The sequence below is a fragment of the Excalfactoria chinensis genome, chromosome 7 (genome assembly GCF_039878825.1).
Source record: "Excalfactoria chinensis isolate bCotChi1 chromosome 7, bCotChi1.hap2, whole genome shotgun sequence".
Taxonomy (NCBI): Eukaryota; Metazoa; Chordata; class Aves; order Galliformes; family Phasianidae; genus Excalfactoria; species Excalfactoria chinensis.
Genome location: NC_092831.1, coordinates 17,452,043 through 17,467,474, shown reverse-complemented (window position 1 = coordinate 17,467,474; position 15,432 = coordinate 17,452,043). Strand labels below are relative to the sequence as shown.

The 15,432-nt window shown below is 37.0% G+C and overlaps 1 protein-coding gene across 1 annotated transcript in view; it reads left to right on the top strand.

The window, feature by feature from the left end:
• Nucleotides 1–15,432, top strand: part of MYO3B (myosin IIIB) — a 173,272-nt gene that overhangs the window by 112,871 nt on the left and 44,969 nt on the right. The window contains exons 29-32 of the mRNA XM_072341621.1: nt 5,285–5,396; nt 6,299–6,461; nt 7,214–7,294; nt 14,953–15,073. Coding sequence (XP_072197722.1) covers nt 5,285–5,396; nt 6,299–6,461; nt 7,214–7,294; nt 14,953–15,073 — 477 coding nt within the window. The remainder of the gene's footprint in view (nt 1–5,284; nt 5,397–6,298; nt 6,462–7,213; nt 7,295–14,952; nt 15,074–15,432) is intronic.

Sequence of the window (15,432 nt, the reverse complement as noted above, 5' to 3'; positions counted from 1 at the left end):
AAGGTGGTTAGGCAGCAAAGTGGGCCTGGCTTGCAGAGCTGCACAGTGGCCATGCACTGTGCAACAGCTAAGGAAGGTGTGCATTTTTAGTAGCATTTCAAATCTACATTGAAATTCCCATTAGATGAGACACTATTTCCTGTATTCTAGTGCCTAGGCCCCTAACATGATGTGCAGGTGTGTCCTTACTTCATATACCCACCCTGTATACACCTTCTGTGTAATGTATCATATGGTATATCATGTTTTGATATATAAGAGACTTGAGAGTTTCATGGTGCTAAATGCTGTCAGGCTTCGGGGGCCTCATAAGCACACAGGAATGTCTTGAAAAGTTTTATACGAGTTTCATGAAAGAATTGTATTTTTTATTCCATTCACCATATTTTTTTATTCCATTCACCAATACCATTCACCTAATTTTAATTTTACTGTAACCCATGGAAGTGTTTGTTATTTCTTTCAATAGATTCAAGATTACACTTTATTTATGATAAACTACTGCATCTTCCACATCTCCTTTCCAGACTTCACATCCACAGAATGCTGGTAAACAGCTGCAGGTTGAAAAAGGCTTGAAACCTCTAGGAGTGGAAAGTCTGATAATCCCTTACAAGTTATAAATAAAGAATGGACCAAATTATGCTTTTTGGGGGGAGTATTTCTGTGATTCTGTGGTTATCTGATCACTGACACATTGCTTTAGGTATTTTCTACTGAAAAGTTTTTGTAGATGTTTCTTAAGAGTCTCTTAGATGTATTTTTCACTTTTCAGTTCATACTCTTACTGAAAAGTACAATGTAATTAGTTTCATACAATCTACAGGGGAAGGCTCTGCAAAAGATAAGATGCAACCAATATATGTTGGGAATTTTTGAAAGTTATCTACAGGCTCTTGCAGTGCTCAAAACCATGATGGCTCTTTTGTTTGTATTTAAACTTTTCATTTCTAGGCCTGAGCAGAAACAGGCATCTTTTGAACGCTGAGAATACCCCTTGTGTAGCTGGGGTTCTAGTTAGAAAGAGATTTTCCTCCTCGTATCTCAAGGTTTTCACGTCATTGCCCATTCTCCACCTCAGACCAGGATATCTTAATACAAAGATTCTTTTTAAAGACAAAAACTGTTAATTATTACCTTGGTGTGTAGAACTGACAGAGCCCTTAGGTCTGGAATGCAAAGGGAATTTTGGTAAGAGTCATTGTTACAATAGTTGATGGTGCTGTTTGAGTGCTATTAATTGATCTGTTCCACAATTCACCCCAAAGGATTGGAGAGGAGAGAAATTGAACTGTTTACAATCTGTTCATCTAAGGTAAAACCTTATATAAATCAGACAATTAACTCACAGCAGCAATCTGGTGTTTTCTGTGTCTCAGTACACTTGGATGTCTTTAACTCTGCCTGTCCTAGCTTTGTGTTTGTTCATATGGGGATAAATTCAACTTCTCGTGAACTTCCTTTTCTCTCTAATTACTGTTAAGTCCATGTTAATCCTGCTCTAATATATGTTTTGAGTGAGAATATTAATATCCATATGGGATAACTTGTAGGGCAATATAAGAACCAGTGGTTAAGAAATTCATAATTTCAAACTTGTTTCATCAGCTAAGAAATCAGTTCTTCTGAGGTGAAATTACTTCTCTTTTAATCACTTCTGCTGAGATTGTGATCAGTCAAATACTTATAGGATACATGTAGTTGAATATTTCATGTGTAGGAAATTTTCAAGCAGGACAGATAATTTAAAAGAAATGTGGTTTTGCATCGGTGTGGTACTTAGGAATTTACTGTCTTTATTTCAAAACAAATGAAACCATGTTGTACTTAAAACAGTAATTAAAACAGTAGTACCAGTTACATGAGGATTCTACAGTTTCTTAATTTCAGCCTGTGTGATCATTTTTCTGTCATCACTCAGTTCTTCAGAAGTGTCAGTAAGATTAACAATTTCCATCCAAAGAAGAAAATTCTACCAACACACTGGAGTATGTCTCCAATCTCATGCAAAATGGTTTGTAATAGCCTTTATGGTTCTTATTCTATTTAAATGCAGTGAAGAAGTGCAAAGATCCCGTTTAAATGGTACCCTATGTATAGAGCAGGCAGAGCATTACTTTAACCTACAGCCAGTTTAGGAAGCTGCTCTTGGAAGTGAGAAAGTCATTCTTTCTTATCTACTTACGTCTTTCTTTCAGTTTTGTATTTATTTTCAAAACAGAGTATAAAACTGTTTCTTCATCTCAAATTCAAAATACCTCAAGGTAGAAGATTCCACAGGATGTGTCCCTCATGAGTATTTCTGTGCATTTAAGGCATAATATTGTGAATGTCTGCATATGTACATAGTGTGTGTTACAGTGAAATTGTTTGTTTGTTTGTTTTTTGTTTGTTTTTTTTTTCTGTAGTCCTAAATTTCTCATTACTCATTAAGACCTTCCATGCCTACGTAACCACAAATGAAAGACAGAACAGTTTAAAAACAGAAATAGAAGTATTGCTTTAATATAGACAAAATGTTTTGGACCCCTGCATTGCCTGCTAGAACAAAAGCAAATATACTAATAAAAAAACTAAGTTGTGAAACTTTATTCTCATGTGAAAGTCCATGTGATTTCTAGTCCTACATTTCTGCATTTAAGGATCTAGTTTCTTCTCTTGATAAAATCATGTAAATAGAGCTTACTCTCTTTGTGATCTCTGTACAGTACAATTATGTAAGTATGATAGAGATGTTCCTAGGCCGATAAAACAAAATTAACAGAGTTGTAATTGTATGTTGCCAAAGCTTTGGGTGCACAGCCAGATATTTTCACTACCATTTTACCACATATATTTGCAAGTTTTCACCAGATGCATTAAGGTGAAATATTTTATCTTCCTCCAAAATATTGCATGTGTTTTGGTGCCATACAAAGGTCTTAAATTTAGTAAATTAGATGGCCTTGTGTGACACATTCTGTGTTGTGATACAGTTAGCCTAAGCACAAATCAAATTACTCGTGTGTTGTAGTTAGTGTCTTAGTCATTAAAACAGGCAGTGCTAGAAAGCAAAGCATTTGCTTGTCATTTATAAGATTATAAAATTTTAAAATTGTGGAGTTCTCCCTGACTTTTATTGCATCTGTGCTATCTAAATATTGCTCAATGATTTTAAAATTCCCAACTACAACCTGTCTTAAAAGACACGTGAACATGCAAAAAACTGATAGTAGCACTGACTTGAAGCTTTCCTTCCCTCTAGGAAAAGAAACAAGCCACTTAAATTACTCATATGTATAAATGCCAAGGCTAATCTGAACAACCTTTTGTAGCAATCAGCAATTTACTATTGATGCAACTTCTCTGACATGTCTGTCAAGTGCTATCACAAATAATTTGGGATATGTATATTTTATATCTGAGTTCTGTTAGCGCAACTCAGAATGCCATCTTGTGAAATCAGGCATCATTAAGTTTACTATTAAAGTAGAGAAAACGTGCTTTTAAATCTGCCACATTTTTCCATACCTGCCAGATGCCATGAGTGTTGGTATTTTGAAAGACTTTGCTAAATAATTTGCAATATCATCTTACTGAGAAAATGACTATGTTAAAAACTTTAAATCAGTAACACATAATATCCCATCATTATTCAGAGTGGACAATGTCTCCAGTTGGTGAATATCTGTCTCTCCAGTTCAGGACAGATTCCAATGCTTTCAGACATCATTTTGTTCCCCTTTGGTCTTTATTGACTATTTTTGTGGTTCTTTTTTCTTTCTTGTGACAACTGGAGCTAATCTCTAGAGGTTAACGGGAGCTAATATTTGAAAGTCATATTCTACTGATAAAAAACAACAACAAACAAACCAAAAAATGCCCCCACAAGCTTGTGGTATTCCATTCCTTATTGCAGTAAGAGGTAGAATTTTCTCCTGCCTTTATGTGGCTACAAGGGGAATCTGTCTTCGAGCTTCACTGGTCAGATTCCTCTCTTTATTCATAGGACTACATGGTGGTTCTTCCCCATTTTAGTAATTAGGGCAGGTTCAGCAAACCGATGTCAATTCCTTTCAAAAGCAATGTAAGTAGAGTAGCTCCTGCAGAAGTGTAATCTAATGAAGACGGAGAAGAAACATGATGGTTCATAAATGAGAGCTGAGGAGGCAGTTGCTACCATCTAACTGTATACTTGTGATAAAATAACCTTGAACTTGTAAGCTATCTAGCCTGTCTTCTTGCTATTATGTAACATGGTTGTTTGCAAATAGAGTTACTTGATTACTATAGAACTGTCTTTCACTAGCAAACAGTGGCTTCACAAGCATGGCTTGTTACAGTCATTCTTAATGTCTATTCAGTTCAAACAAGTATGCATCTCCTCTTATTTGTTATCTTTTTGCACCATAATTTTATTTCACATAATTCTCAGGGCTGTTCTTTTTGGGATCATGGACAGAACAAAAGTAAAGATTGTTTACTACGTGCCTGATCTGAAGGCCACTAGAGTTATCATAATAATTCCAATTGACTGATTATCACAATCAAACAGTAAAAAGGCACAAGGCCTAATGACTTGCATAACAACAGAAATCCCTATGCCTATCAAAAATGGTTTAACTCATATAAAGAGTGTATTCATATAGTTTTATTTTTTTATTTAAAATAGCTGCTAGTTTTATTTAACCTCCAGCACTAGTAAGATCCTTGCCAATAAGATAGCAGTGCCAATTGTTTTAATTGTGCATATATATGACCTCTTCCTGCAAACATGAAATTCAGATGTCAAGCATTCTGAACATCCTGCTGTCTGTAAATTAAGATTGATATGAGAGTTGTTTTTCCTGTAAACTAATCTTTATTCTTCACACACTGTAGCAGCCTCTCAGCATATATAATCAGTCATTATCACTGATACAGACTGTGCTGCCTGCCCTGCTAGTGCTGGCCTTTTTCTTCACAGACTGAGAATCTGCAGTCCTTCTATTTGACATACTGAAAATGAACATTACTTAGGTGCCACTGACAGGGTGACCTTGTTACAAGCTCAAGAGTCCTTGGACTTCTTATGTGGACCTCTGTTTCCCAACAAATATCAAGGTCACTTATGCTGCTTTGTGAAAAATGGCCAATATCAGTAACATACTGCGGGATTCTATGGATGAAATAGACTTTAAGAACATTTTTGTGAAAAATGGGCCTCATATCATGAATAATATATCTTTGATATATTTCTGTGAGTTTTGGAGATCCATCTCTGAGCTAGAGAAGTCAACTTTTTCTTTGTCATTTTGTTTTGCAGGTATTACTACCTTGCTTTCAAGGCACACGAATCTCCCCTTGGCAGCAGAGAAAACTGCCTCACCATTTTGGAGAAAGCTAAGCTAGAAAACTGGATTCTTGGAAAAACCAAGGTAGAGAACACTAATGTTTTCTCAAGGGTAGTGTCACTTTAGCAAAGCATATCTAACAGTGGTTTGCAAAGTACTGGGTGAATTAAAGAGAGAGCAAGGAATCTGTTCCAGTTAGATAGCCTCCTAAGTGACAGAGGTGCCCTTCCAATCCAGATAAGTTTGTGCTACCAGGGGAAAGGTGCGCTGGGTACCTCCCCAAAATGTACTCTGCACGTGGCTGCCTTGATAAAGACAGTACATCCGTCAATGCCTGCTGTGATAGCATCCTCCTGAAGATCCTTCTATTAATCATGACATGACTGAAACTTTACACTCTGGCCTGTTCTGTGGGTCTGGTTAGTACATCATCTGTGGAGTTTCAGATGAGATTTTTCTGGTTCTTTGATAGAAGAGCCTTTGATCATGGCTTAAAATGGTCTGGCTGACTTCTGTGAAAAGAAAGTTATGTCGTATACTGAGTTGTTCTACTGTGCACAAAGGGAAAACAAGGAGAGCTTTCCTGCTCAAGACCCAAATAAATTGTGTATAACTACCCATAGTGTTTACCTCTTGAAGCAGTGTTGCTAGACAATATTGTCTAAAAGAAATGTAGTCCAAGATTTATCTGACTGTCAAGAAATCTGTATTATAAAACTATTGATACATGAAAGCATCCCTCTCACCAATTTACTTTCTTAAGGAAAAAAATTTTGCAATGGGGTGGTCATAGGCAATGGAATAATGGAACAATGAGAGCAAATTATTTAATTCACAGAATTGCTGTAAAATCAGCAACTAGTATTTTATGAGCCTTCCCAGAAACAGTGCCCTGAAGTAGGCTGATATGAGGCTTACAAAAAGGCAAAATACAATAGGTTGTGCTGCTACCTGTGTGTAATATTGAATTTGTTGTTCCATTTCAGGTTTTTCTAAAGTATTACCATATAGAGCAGTTAAATTTGTTCCTACGAGAAGTTATAGGGAGGGTGGTGGTCATGCAGGCTTATATCAAGGGATGGCTTGGAGCAAGGAGATACAAGAAAGTCAAAGAAAAAAGAGAAAATAGTGCTGTTACCATACAGTCAGGTAAATATCTACATTTCCTATTTCACTGGGTAACTTGGCATTTCAAGTTGTTAAATTATGTGTACAGTATTTATTCCTTCATAGTAGTTTATATGAAATCAAAATAACTGGAGGTACTTTCCTCTGCAGCTAATCGATGCAAATGTTACTGATTTAATTCTAGGTTTTTATCTTAGCTTTCAGTAATGTCATTATTTTAAATGTTTTATTATTTTGTATGGGAAGCCTGCACATCAATGGAAAATACTGTTAGGTGTGTCTACACTGGCTTGCAGCACGTAGATAAAATGTGGTATCTTGGCTCTCCTCCCTCTCTTCCCCCTCTGTCTTCTCATTTGCACCATACTTACAGATAACATAAGTTACGGGCTGGGCCCAAAAGGCTGATTGCCAGTAATCTAGCAAGCTTTTTATATTGAATTTGGGGAGCTATGTGAGATGGGGAGTTTTTTTGCTGACTGATGATGCAAAATTATCATGCACCTTTGCCTTTTGGATTAGGACATCAGGGAGCACATGCTGACAATTAAAATTTGGACGAGTAAGGCAGTGTTTGAAGTTGCAGGGATGAGAGTACTGCAGTCATGAACTCAGAGTTCAACATGTGGGTGGGTGAGGAGGAGGTACTGGGGGTGGGGGCTGGAGTGGTTGCGGCAGGAGGGATGAAAGTTTCAGCACATCTCTAACTCTGTAGACTCTGTAGGACTTCCTTAAATAAACGTAATTTCCAGCACATGTTTTTGTATTTTTAGCTTGGAGAGGATATGAAGCTCGCAGGAAGTACAAGGAAATAAGGAACAGAAGACATAATGCTGCTATACATATTCAAGCAGGTAATTAAAACATTATTTTAGTTGCCAACACCTATTTTGCTGTGGGTGATTTCATACGTCAGTGTTTATAACCAAGATAAGTATGTACAGCCCAAACGAAATCTGTCAAAAGCATTGCTTCTGATCATTTGTTCTTCACTTTCAAATGGCATCTGTGACAATTATGACACTTTGGGATTTTTCTGAGTACCTTTCAGGAACATACTGGTTAAAAGCTGTTAATTCTTTAAGATTCTTCTCAGCACAATCAGTATGATTCAATCTGGTGCAGAGCTGGCATGAAGCACTGAATTTGTTTGACTGTATGTGTGGACTGGAGGCACTGGACATGCATTTCACTGTCTTTGTCAAGTACTGATCTTGGCAGATAGCCGAGTTTCCTTTTCAATTGCATGCTGAGTTTGCTAGCTTTGGCCAATCTCTGACTCTCTGCCAGACTCCTGTGCAGCCGTATCAATATGAATTTGAATGAACTTTAAAGAGATTGTTGGAGGAACAGGCCCATAGGGCTGTGTAGGTCTCTAGTAGAGAGCAGGGTACCATATGGCACAGAAATCTAAAAAGCACTGCTGCGAACTCAGTGATGTTTTCACATGCTGCCAGTGTGAAGCAGCCTCCATATGATGCAGTGTAACACACCTTTCCTGTCCAACCCCAGGTGAGAGACTGTACCTGATAAAAAATGAGCTGTAGCTAATGTATTTACAGATAAATCATGGCAACACCTTTATTTTACCAGCTGCCTCTGCTACCACAGGTCCTTAAGCTTTGTAACCTCTCTCTGTTCTGTGTCGTATAAACTACAGTCAATCTGAAATAGAAGAGTTATAAATATTCCTTTGCTTTGTTCTGTTCTTAAGCCATTTACACTAAATCCAACTTTTTTCTTTTTCTTTTACTTAAGTTTCCTACTCTGAAAATAAGCTTCAGTATGACTTTAAGCAGAAAACAGAAGAATACCAATCTGGTTACAAAAAGGAACAGATTATCATTAGGTTAAAATAGTAATTTATAGCTTAGTGTGCATACTGTTATGTATAATCATAAACTATAGCTCTAGTATCAAACGCAGAACATTATATTAAATGGAGAACAGTTAAGGGGATTTTTTTTTCCTATTACAGCAAGCACTGAGGAACTACATAAGCGTTCTCTCCCCTTCTTCCTCTCCTTTGTGTTGTCATTTATTTTATTCGTGATGACACAGAGACCAGATCTTAAAGAACCACATGCAACTCTTTTCTGGAGTATTCACTAAGTTTATGTTTGTCCATACCTGCACCAGGATTTCCTGACTTTTACGATGGCGTTTTGTCATAAAAAGGGAAGTGAAATGGTTGACCCTTCACTTTCCCACTATTAACAGTTTTTAAGAGGAGAGTTATCTCAGATTTCATTGGAAGCTGGTGTGTAGCAGTATTACTTAGAGACTGTAGGGGATATTCTGCCTTAGAATTTTCTTCAGCCAGTTTTCTTAGGCATGTAGGAGGTGCATGCATATTACCAGTGCTTTAGAAGAAGCAACTGATCTATTCTGCTGTTTGCACACATGGAAGAGATTCAGAGCTGTGCTCCTTCCTGTCATCTCTGAGATGCTGCACTGAACATGGCAGAGCAGAGGCAGTGGGACTGTACACATATCCTTGAATTTGGACACTTCTGTCCTCCGGACCTAATGCTGGCGGAATGTTATTAGCTCTCATCCAACCAACAGACATACTGCCTTCCTTTGTAACCTGGCACTTGAAAGTTTCAGTGATCAGTCTGGGTGAATGAGCATTGGGACTGCAGGGTTAAGAATGACAGAGTGACACATGCACCTCTGTATTAATTACACTGGCTGTTCCTCCTGTCTTTGGCACTGCACTCAGTGAGGTATAATAATAATAGTAATCCCCAGCGTGTTTCTCTTTGCCTTTGGAAATCTATATATAGGACCTCATATTTTAAAATTCTTCTTGTGTCATTTTTCCTTCTCTACATGTTAATCAGACAGTGTTAATAATCAAAGCTTATGCTTGTGAATGGCGGCCATTTTCCTGCTTTTAAAATACGCAGACAGTCCTTCTCTTGTTTACATTACACTGCCAAAGTGCTTAGTGACATGGGAACAAAAGCAAGCCCAAATATCTCCCTTCCCTGAGCATCTTGTAATGTAAGTGTATATTTCAAGGCTGCTTTTCAGTACAAAGGAGTATGACCACCTTTGCATTTTTTTTTAAATGAATCATTTCAAACAGAGAGATATATTGTTGGCATTTGTCATCCAGACATTAGCAGAACCATATAATTAAAATAAATGTACTTCCCTCTCCTTCTTCCTCCTCTCCCTCCCCCCTCCTCAGTCTTCAAGCAGGCCTTGAAATTTAGGAAGCATTTGGCTTACATGTTTTTACAGAACAGCACATATTGAAATTTGTTTTCCTTTCATCTCTTTCCCAATAAAAGCAGCCGCTCGGCTTATCCCTTTAGCTTCCTCAGAACTTCCTTTCAGAATTCCCGATCTATTACAGCACATTCACATACCAGAAACAAGATGCCTTTTCATGCTGTCAACCTTTTTCATCTGAAATGTAAATTAATTCTTGCTGGTACGCTTTGACAGAGATCAAAGTAGGGGTATTAACCTTATTGGGCCTTCTCTTCATCAGAATCAGTTCCAAAGACTGCGAGGGTAGTGTTAGGAGGCCAGTCTTCACTGTTATCTATGGCCCTCCTCCAGGCAGTCCTCTGTCTACAAGTCAGCATTTCAAAGGCGCTGATTTCTTTTGTAAATGACCTTATCATTACTTTAAACTGTGTGAAAAATGATTTGCCTGAATAATTCTTGCAGGATTATCCTGCTCATTTTAATTGTGGGGAGACTTCATTCAGATTCCAGGATATTGTTTAAGTGGTTTTGACAGCAAGTGATCATAGCCTGATATAAAGGAGGAACACTGCTCCTGATTGGAAACCTCTTGACTTGTTCAGATTGTTCATTTCTTGCAAGTCAGTCTTTGAGGTAGGCTACATTTGCATTTTAAAAATAAACAGATGCCTTTCAAATACATGAGCTGGTGGTCTGGAGATCTCTATGGGCCCAGCAGTTTTCTATCCATTGATGAAATGTTGAAAGAAAAAACAAACTTAGAAAAAAATAACCCTTCACAATATACTTGAGGATACATTTCCTAAGTGTATAATATTACACAAATAAAAAAAAAGGTCATTATTTCAGATAAGGGAAACACTCTAGCTTGTAGACAAAATATTTGTGAATTTAAATTAGGCAAGGAAGGAAAATCTGGCTTACTTCAGCATATCTATGTTACAGGTTTTCAGAATGTACAGATCCTATGAGATTTACAACTGAAATGGTATGCAGGTTACACAAGTCCTTTCTTATTTCCTCCAGTCCAGCCTTCCCAAACTGTATCACTGAGGCAGTTTTAAATGTGGAGGGGAATTGTGAAGAATGATCTTACATAAACTGTTCAAATTAGTAACACTTTGCACTTCTGTGTAAGTATTTATTTGTAAATGGGTTTTGAATTGTTTGGACTTGCATCTACGTAAAAGGAAAAAGATTTTATTAAAATAAATTCCTTCAGAAAATTATTTTGCCGGATTCACAGCTGGTGTAAATCAGTGTATGACCACTGAATCATCTGACTGAAATGTTGCTCCACCAATTTGTCTCACATGCAAGTCTCACTTAATGTTTCTTTGTATTAGAGGAAAGCATTAATTAGAATTTGTAAAAAAAATCCACAACATGAAACAAACAGATAATAGAATTATAAGGATACGTAATCTAGTTATGATAGCACGTATTTCTATGTGGAGTGACCCTTGTCATGAAAGTCTTAAAGCTGGATTTTAATCTGTTGATTTCATTTCTGATCTGATGTTGCCAAAATGCCAAATAAGTGATGCATACAGTTCACTTAGATCTGAGGTGACATCACTGAATTCATTTTAATTAGGCCCACTTTAGCCATCTGCAATATACTGTGCAACTCTGGTCAGGACTGAGTTTAACTATGCTTCCAGAGGTGAAAGGCAAACGACTAATCCATTGAGCCACCGTCTCCTCCTCCAACACGTGCTCACACACTCACCATATGTCACATCATATCAGAAAATTCTTTATCAAGAACTCAAATCCCTTTTTATTTACTTTTTTCTTTTCCTTTTCCTTTTTTTTATTTTTTATTTTTTTAAACAAAAAGGTATGTGTGTTCAGAAGGAAATCAGATGAAAAAACCCTTTTGCAAAACTCTTTTTTTCTACAACTTCTTTCCATGCAGTGTTTGCATATCTCACTATTTGCATATCTCTTTTGTGGGCTTCAGGCAAAATTTATTTTGTTGTAAAAAAAAAAAGAAAGAAAGAAAGAAAAAGGGTCTTGAGAACAGCTGGAATACACTATTTCATATTTAAAATAACTGTAAGTTTTTAATAAAAATTTTACCTTTGAGATTTTCTTCAGCAAAGTTTAATGTCAGATGCAAGGAGCATGTTAACAAAAGTGCAGTGGCCTTAATAGTTTTTTGAAGGATGAGTTCTTGTATTTTAACTCTGTCTCTAAGGTTGTCTCTGTGTAAACAATTCTACTTCCTTTTTTACTTTTTTTTTTTTTCCCCCACCCATTCTTACAAGATTCCATGCCCTTGGTAAAATCAGGAAGGGACAAGCAGCCTTGGAAAACTTCTTTCTTTCCATTACTGATGTTGACACTCAGTTTCAGAGTCATCCACACTTCTTTTGTTTGACCAAGTCTCAAGATAGAACTTTTTAGTGCAATGCACAGAAATTAAAACCCGTACATCAAAGTGATGATGTGAATCAGTAACAAGGCCCGCTTTCTTGTAATGCTTCTGCCAGAGAACATAGAGCATTAGTTATTTTTCCTGCTACTATGCATTCATCACCCAAGATCCATTCAGACTGAGAGGTGAAAGAGGGGAAGTATTCATGGGACTCAGCAAAGGACACAACTTCCCATCTCTTTTACTGTTCAGTGAAATTAATTTATGATGAAACAAAAAATCAGGTTTACAGACTCCAGATCATTTCAGATGTTTGTAGTTAAGCTGCTGAATGCTCTTTTATCTAGGAAAATTAAGAGGGTCATATGCTGTTTGTAGCAAATCAATTTCTGATTACAATGATAAAAAGAATAATAATAATGACACCTATTGAGCAAACATGAGCTTTTAGTTACGAAGTTGTTCTATGCACTATTTTAAGTGATATTGTAGCTTAAAAATATGTCTATATAGAATTTGTTTTAAACAAGATTTCTTACAACTGAGAATGAATCCCTCTGCTGTTTTAAAATTGTACTTCATCTCCTTTCTTCATACCTCATGTACAGACATACCTCATGTACAGACCTATGATTATTTAGCTTTGATCTTTCTACATTGTGCTTCACAACTCAGTCTGTAACTGTATATTTCCAATGGGAATCAGAGGGAAAATGCCTGGATTTTTGCTATTTGAAATTGTGTAACTTTGCATGTAATGTATATGCCTCAGCACTTAGACCTTTAAACTAAGTTTTTAACCTGCAGTACGCCAAATCTCAGGCTCCCTATGGTAAATATGTTCTTGGTTTGCTACATGCTGAAGCTGGCAGGGAGATCACTTTGAGTGAAAATTAGTGTAAAAAGTAAAAAGTCATGTCCCCAGCAGTGTCACAGAAAATGCTTAACTCTAAAAAACTAATAAGTCTAATAAAAGTGAAAATTCCTATGTTCCTAAGTTGCTTTGAGTTCAGATCCTGACATTGTTGGTTATGTAAAAATCAGGGTTAAACTGTTGCTGTAATGTTTGGAATATAGAATGCATAAGGTGAAAATTAGGTGACAGCTGGTAATCATTCTTCTTCAATGATGCAGTGATTGTTCATGGAGCACTAGCAACATGAGTCTGCTAATTTCACACTCTTTGAGCCAAGTGCTTAGTGTCAAAACCAGCACCAGTCAGTAATGCAAATTGCCATGATGGAACAGCTTCCCAACCTCTCCAGCTCCCCCAGTAGAATTCTCTGCATATGCATTTCCTTTGAAACATTATAGATCCAGTTAATAAATGCTGAAAAGATGCAGTTCTACTAATTCTTGATGAAGCTTTAGAGACAGAATAATGTTTGTTTATCCTTCTACTTCAGTTGTCCTGTGAGTCAGTGGGAAAGCAGGAAAAACACAGCCATTTACCTTTAAGGTTAGAAGAATTCTGAAAGAATGTTAGAAGCCAGCTTAAGGAAGGGTTCAGTTGAAGAGGAGTTGATCCTGAAAATATTTATGAAAACAGAATTCAGAATTAAAAAAAAAGTTTACGAAATGAAATAAAGCAGATTTTGTGTAATGAATGAGGGATAGACAAAAACTATTTATACTGTCAGTAAGTATCTGGTCTGGCAGAAAAAATCATAGAGGCATGGGGGTGGTTTTATGCACAAACATCCTCACACACATGCAAAGCAACTGCTGAAATCTGGGAAATTACTAGGGAGAAAAATGAAGCTTATCTTCCTAGTTCATTTATTTCAGTGCTTCTTTATCTTTACGGTAGTCCATAGACTGACTGCTGCTCAGCTTGTTTCAGCTGCAGAGAGGTGGCTGCCAGCCAGCTGTCTTTACTGCCAATATCAGAGTAAGTTCCTTGTCTGGTCAGTGGGGGATAGTTAAGGATTGGAAGCCTGTTCACATGGGGCAAGAGAGTGCTCGCCTCATCTCTGCCAGATAGGCAGACTTTTCCAGTCTCATTATTAAGGGTGGAAAGTTGCTCAGCCTCATGGTACCTGATCTCTGTATTCAGCAGAACACCTCAGCAGGCCCAGCTTCTGTCATGCTTTCTGTAAAGGGAATGGTTATTTTAGTAATTTCTCATTAAAAGGCTTCTTACGCTGGAAACATGAGTATGTTAGATTGTTATGGTTCATTGCATGCCACAGCTTGAATGGTCACGATGCTGTTTTTTTGTTGTTGTTGTTGTTTTGTTGTTTTTTTTTTTTTAATTGTATATTGCACATTTAAGTGCAAAAATGCACACTTTTCTGATGGCTGGAAAGAAGGCTCATTAACACGAATTAAAATAGAGAAGAAGGGATTGATTACAGTGCATCCTATGGAAAAAGTAGGTGACATGAGGTGACATGGGGTAGTTTTATTTTTTTCATCCATCTTTTCCTTATGCAAAAAAGAAAGGGTGAGTGCAAAGTTTGCAAGAGTCATTAAATGGAAGGAAAAATGAATAAAAAATTATTCCATAATTATGTTAAAATGAGAGATCCCAAATTTTTTTTTTTTTTTTTTTTTTTTTTTTTTTTTTTTTTTTTTTTACAAAATACCAGGCTTGAGATTATCTTTTTGTCAACTTGTTTGTTCTCAATTTATTCTTTACTGTATTCTATGCTTATTTTTTACTATAATCTCTGTTTATTCTACCTCTTGCTTTCCCAGTGTTACCTATACCTATATTGTTATTTTGACCCTGCATGAGGTTTCTCTGTATCCCACATCCCGTAGCCTGTGTCCCATGCAATATTAACTCAGATTTTAGACATTCCAATGGTAGAGCATTCAGCTCTGGACTGCAGAGACAAGTGCCAGTCTGTGTTTCAGGTTCTGCAGAGTTTTTCCTTGATTCATGACTATGTTTTTCAGCTTTCAGGGGGTATATTGTTCGTAAAAACTACTCAAGACTGAAGAAGAGCACTGGCTGTGAAGCAGATTCTCAACATATGAGCAGCTGTTCTACTCCGGATGTTGACTGTGAAGAGCACTGGTGAGTTGAGTCCTTTGCTGTCTGTTATCTACAGAAATGAAATTCAACAGAATAAAATCTGAAAGGAGCAGACATCATCATTATTCAGCTGGTGCTTAGGGAGCCTGCCATCTTCTGTAGATGATCAACTGTAGGTTAAGCTTTCCCCCCACCAGCAAAGTCATCTCAGTATTCTCCCAGGTAAAGAAGGGAGATTTATTCAAAGTACTATGTGTCCTGGATTGATGTCCTGTTTCTCAGAAGTACCCAGAATACCCCTAACCATAGACAGAATTATACATGCTCAGCATTTCAGAACTGGCTCCAGTGTATGATTTTCAAGAGTAGAAATGTACTCTTTTGTGCCTGTAGAGCTCCAT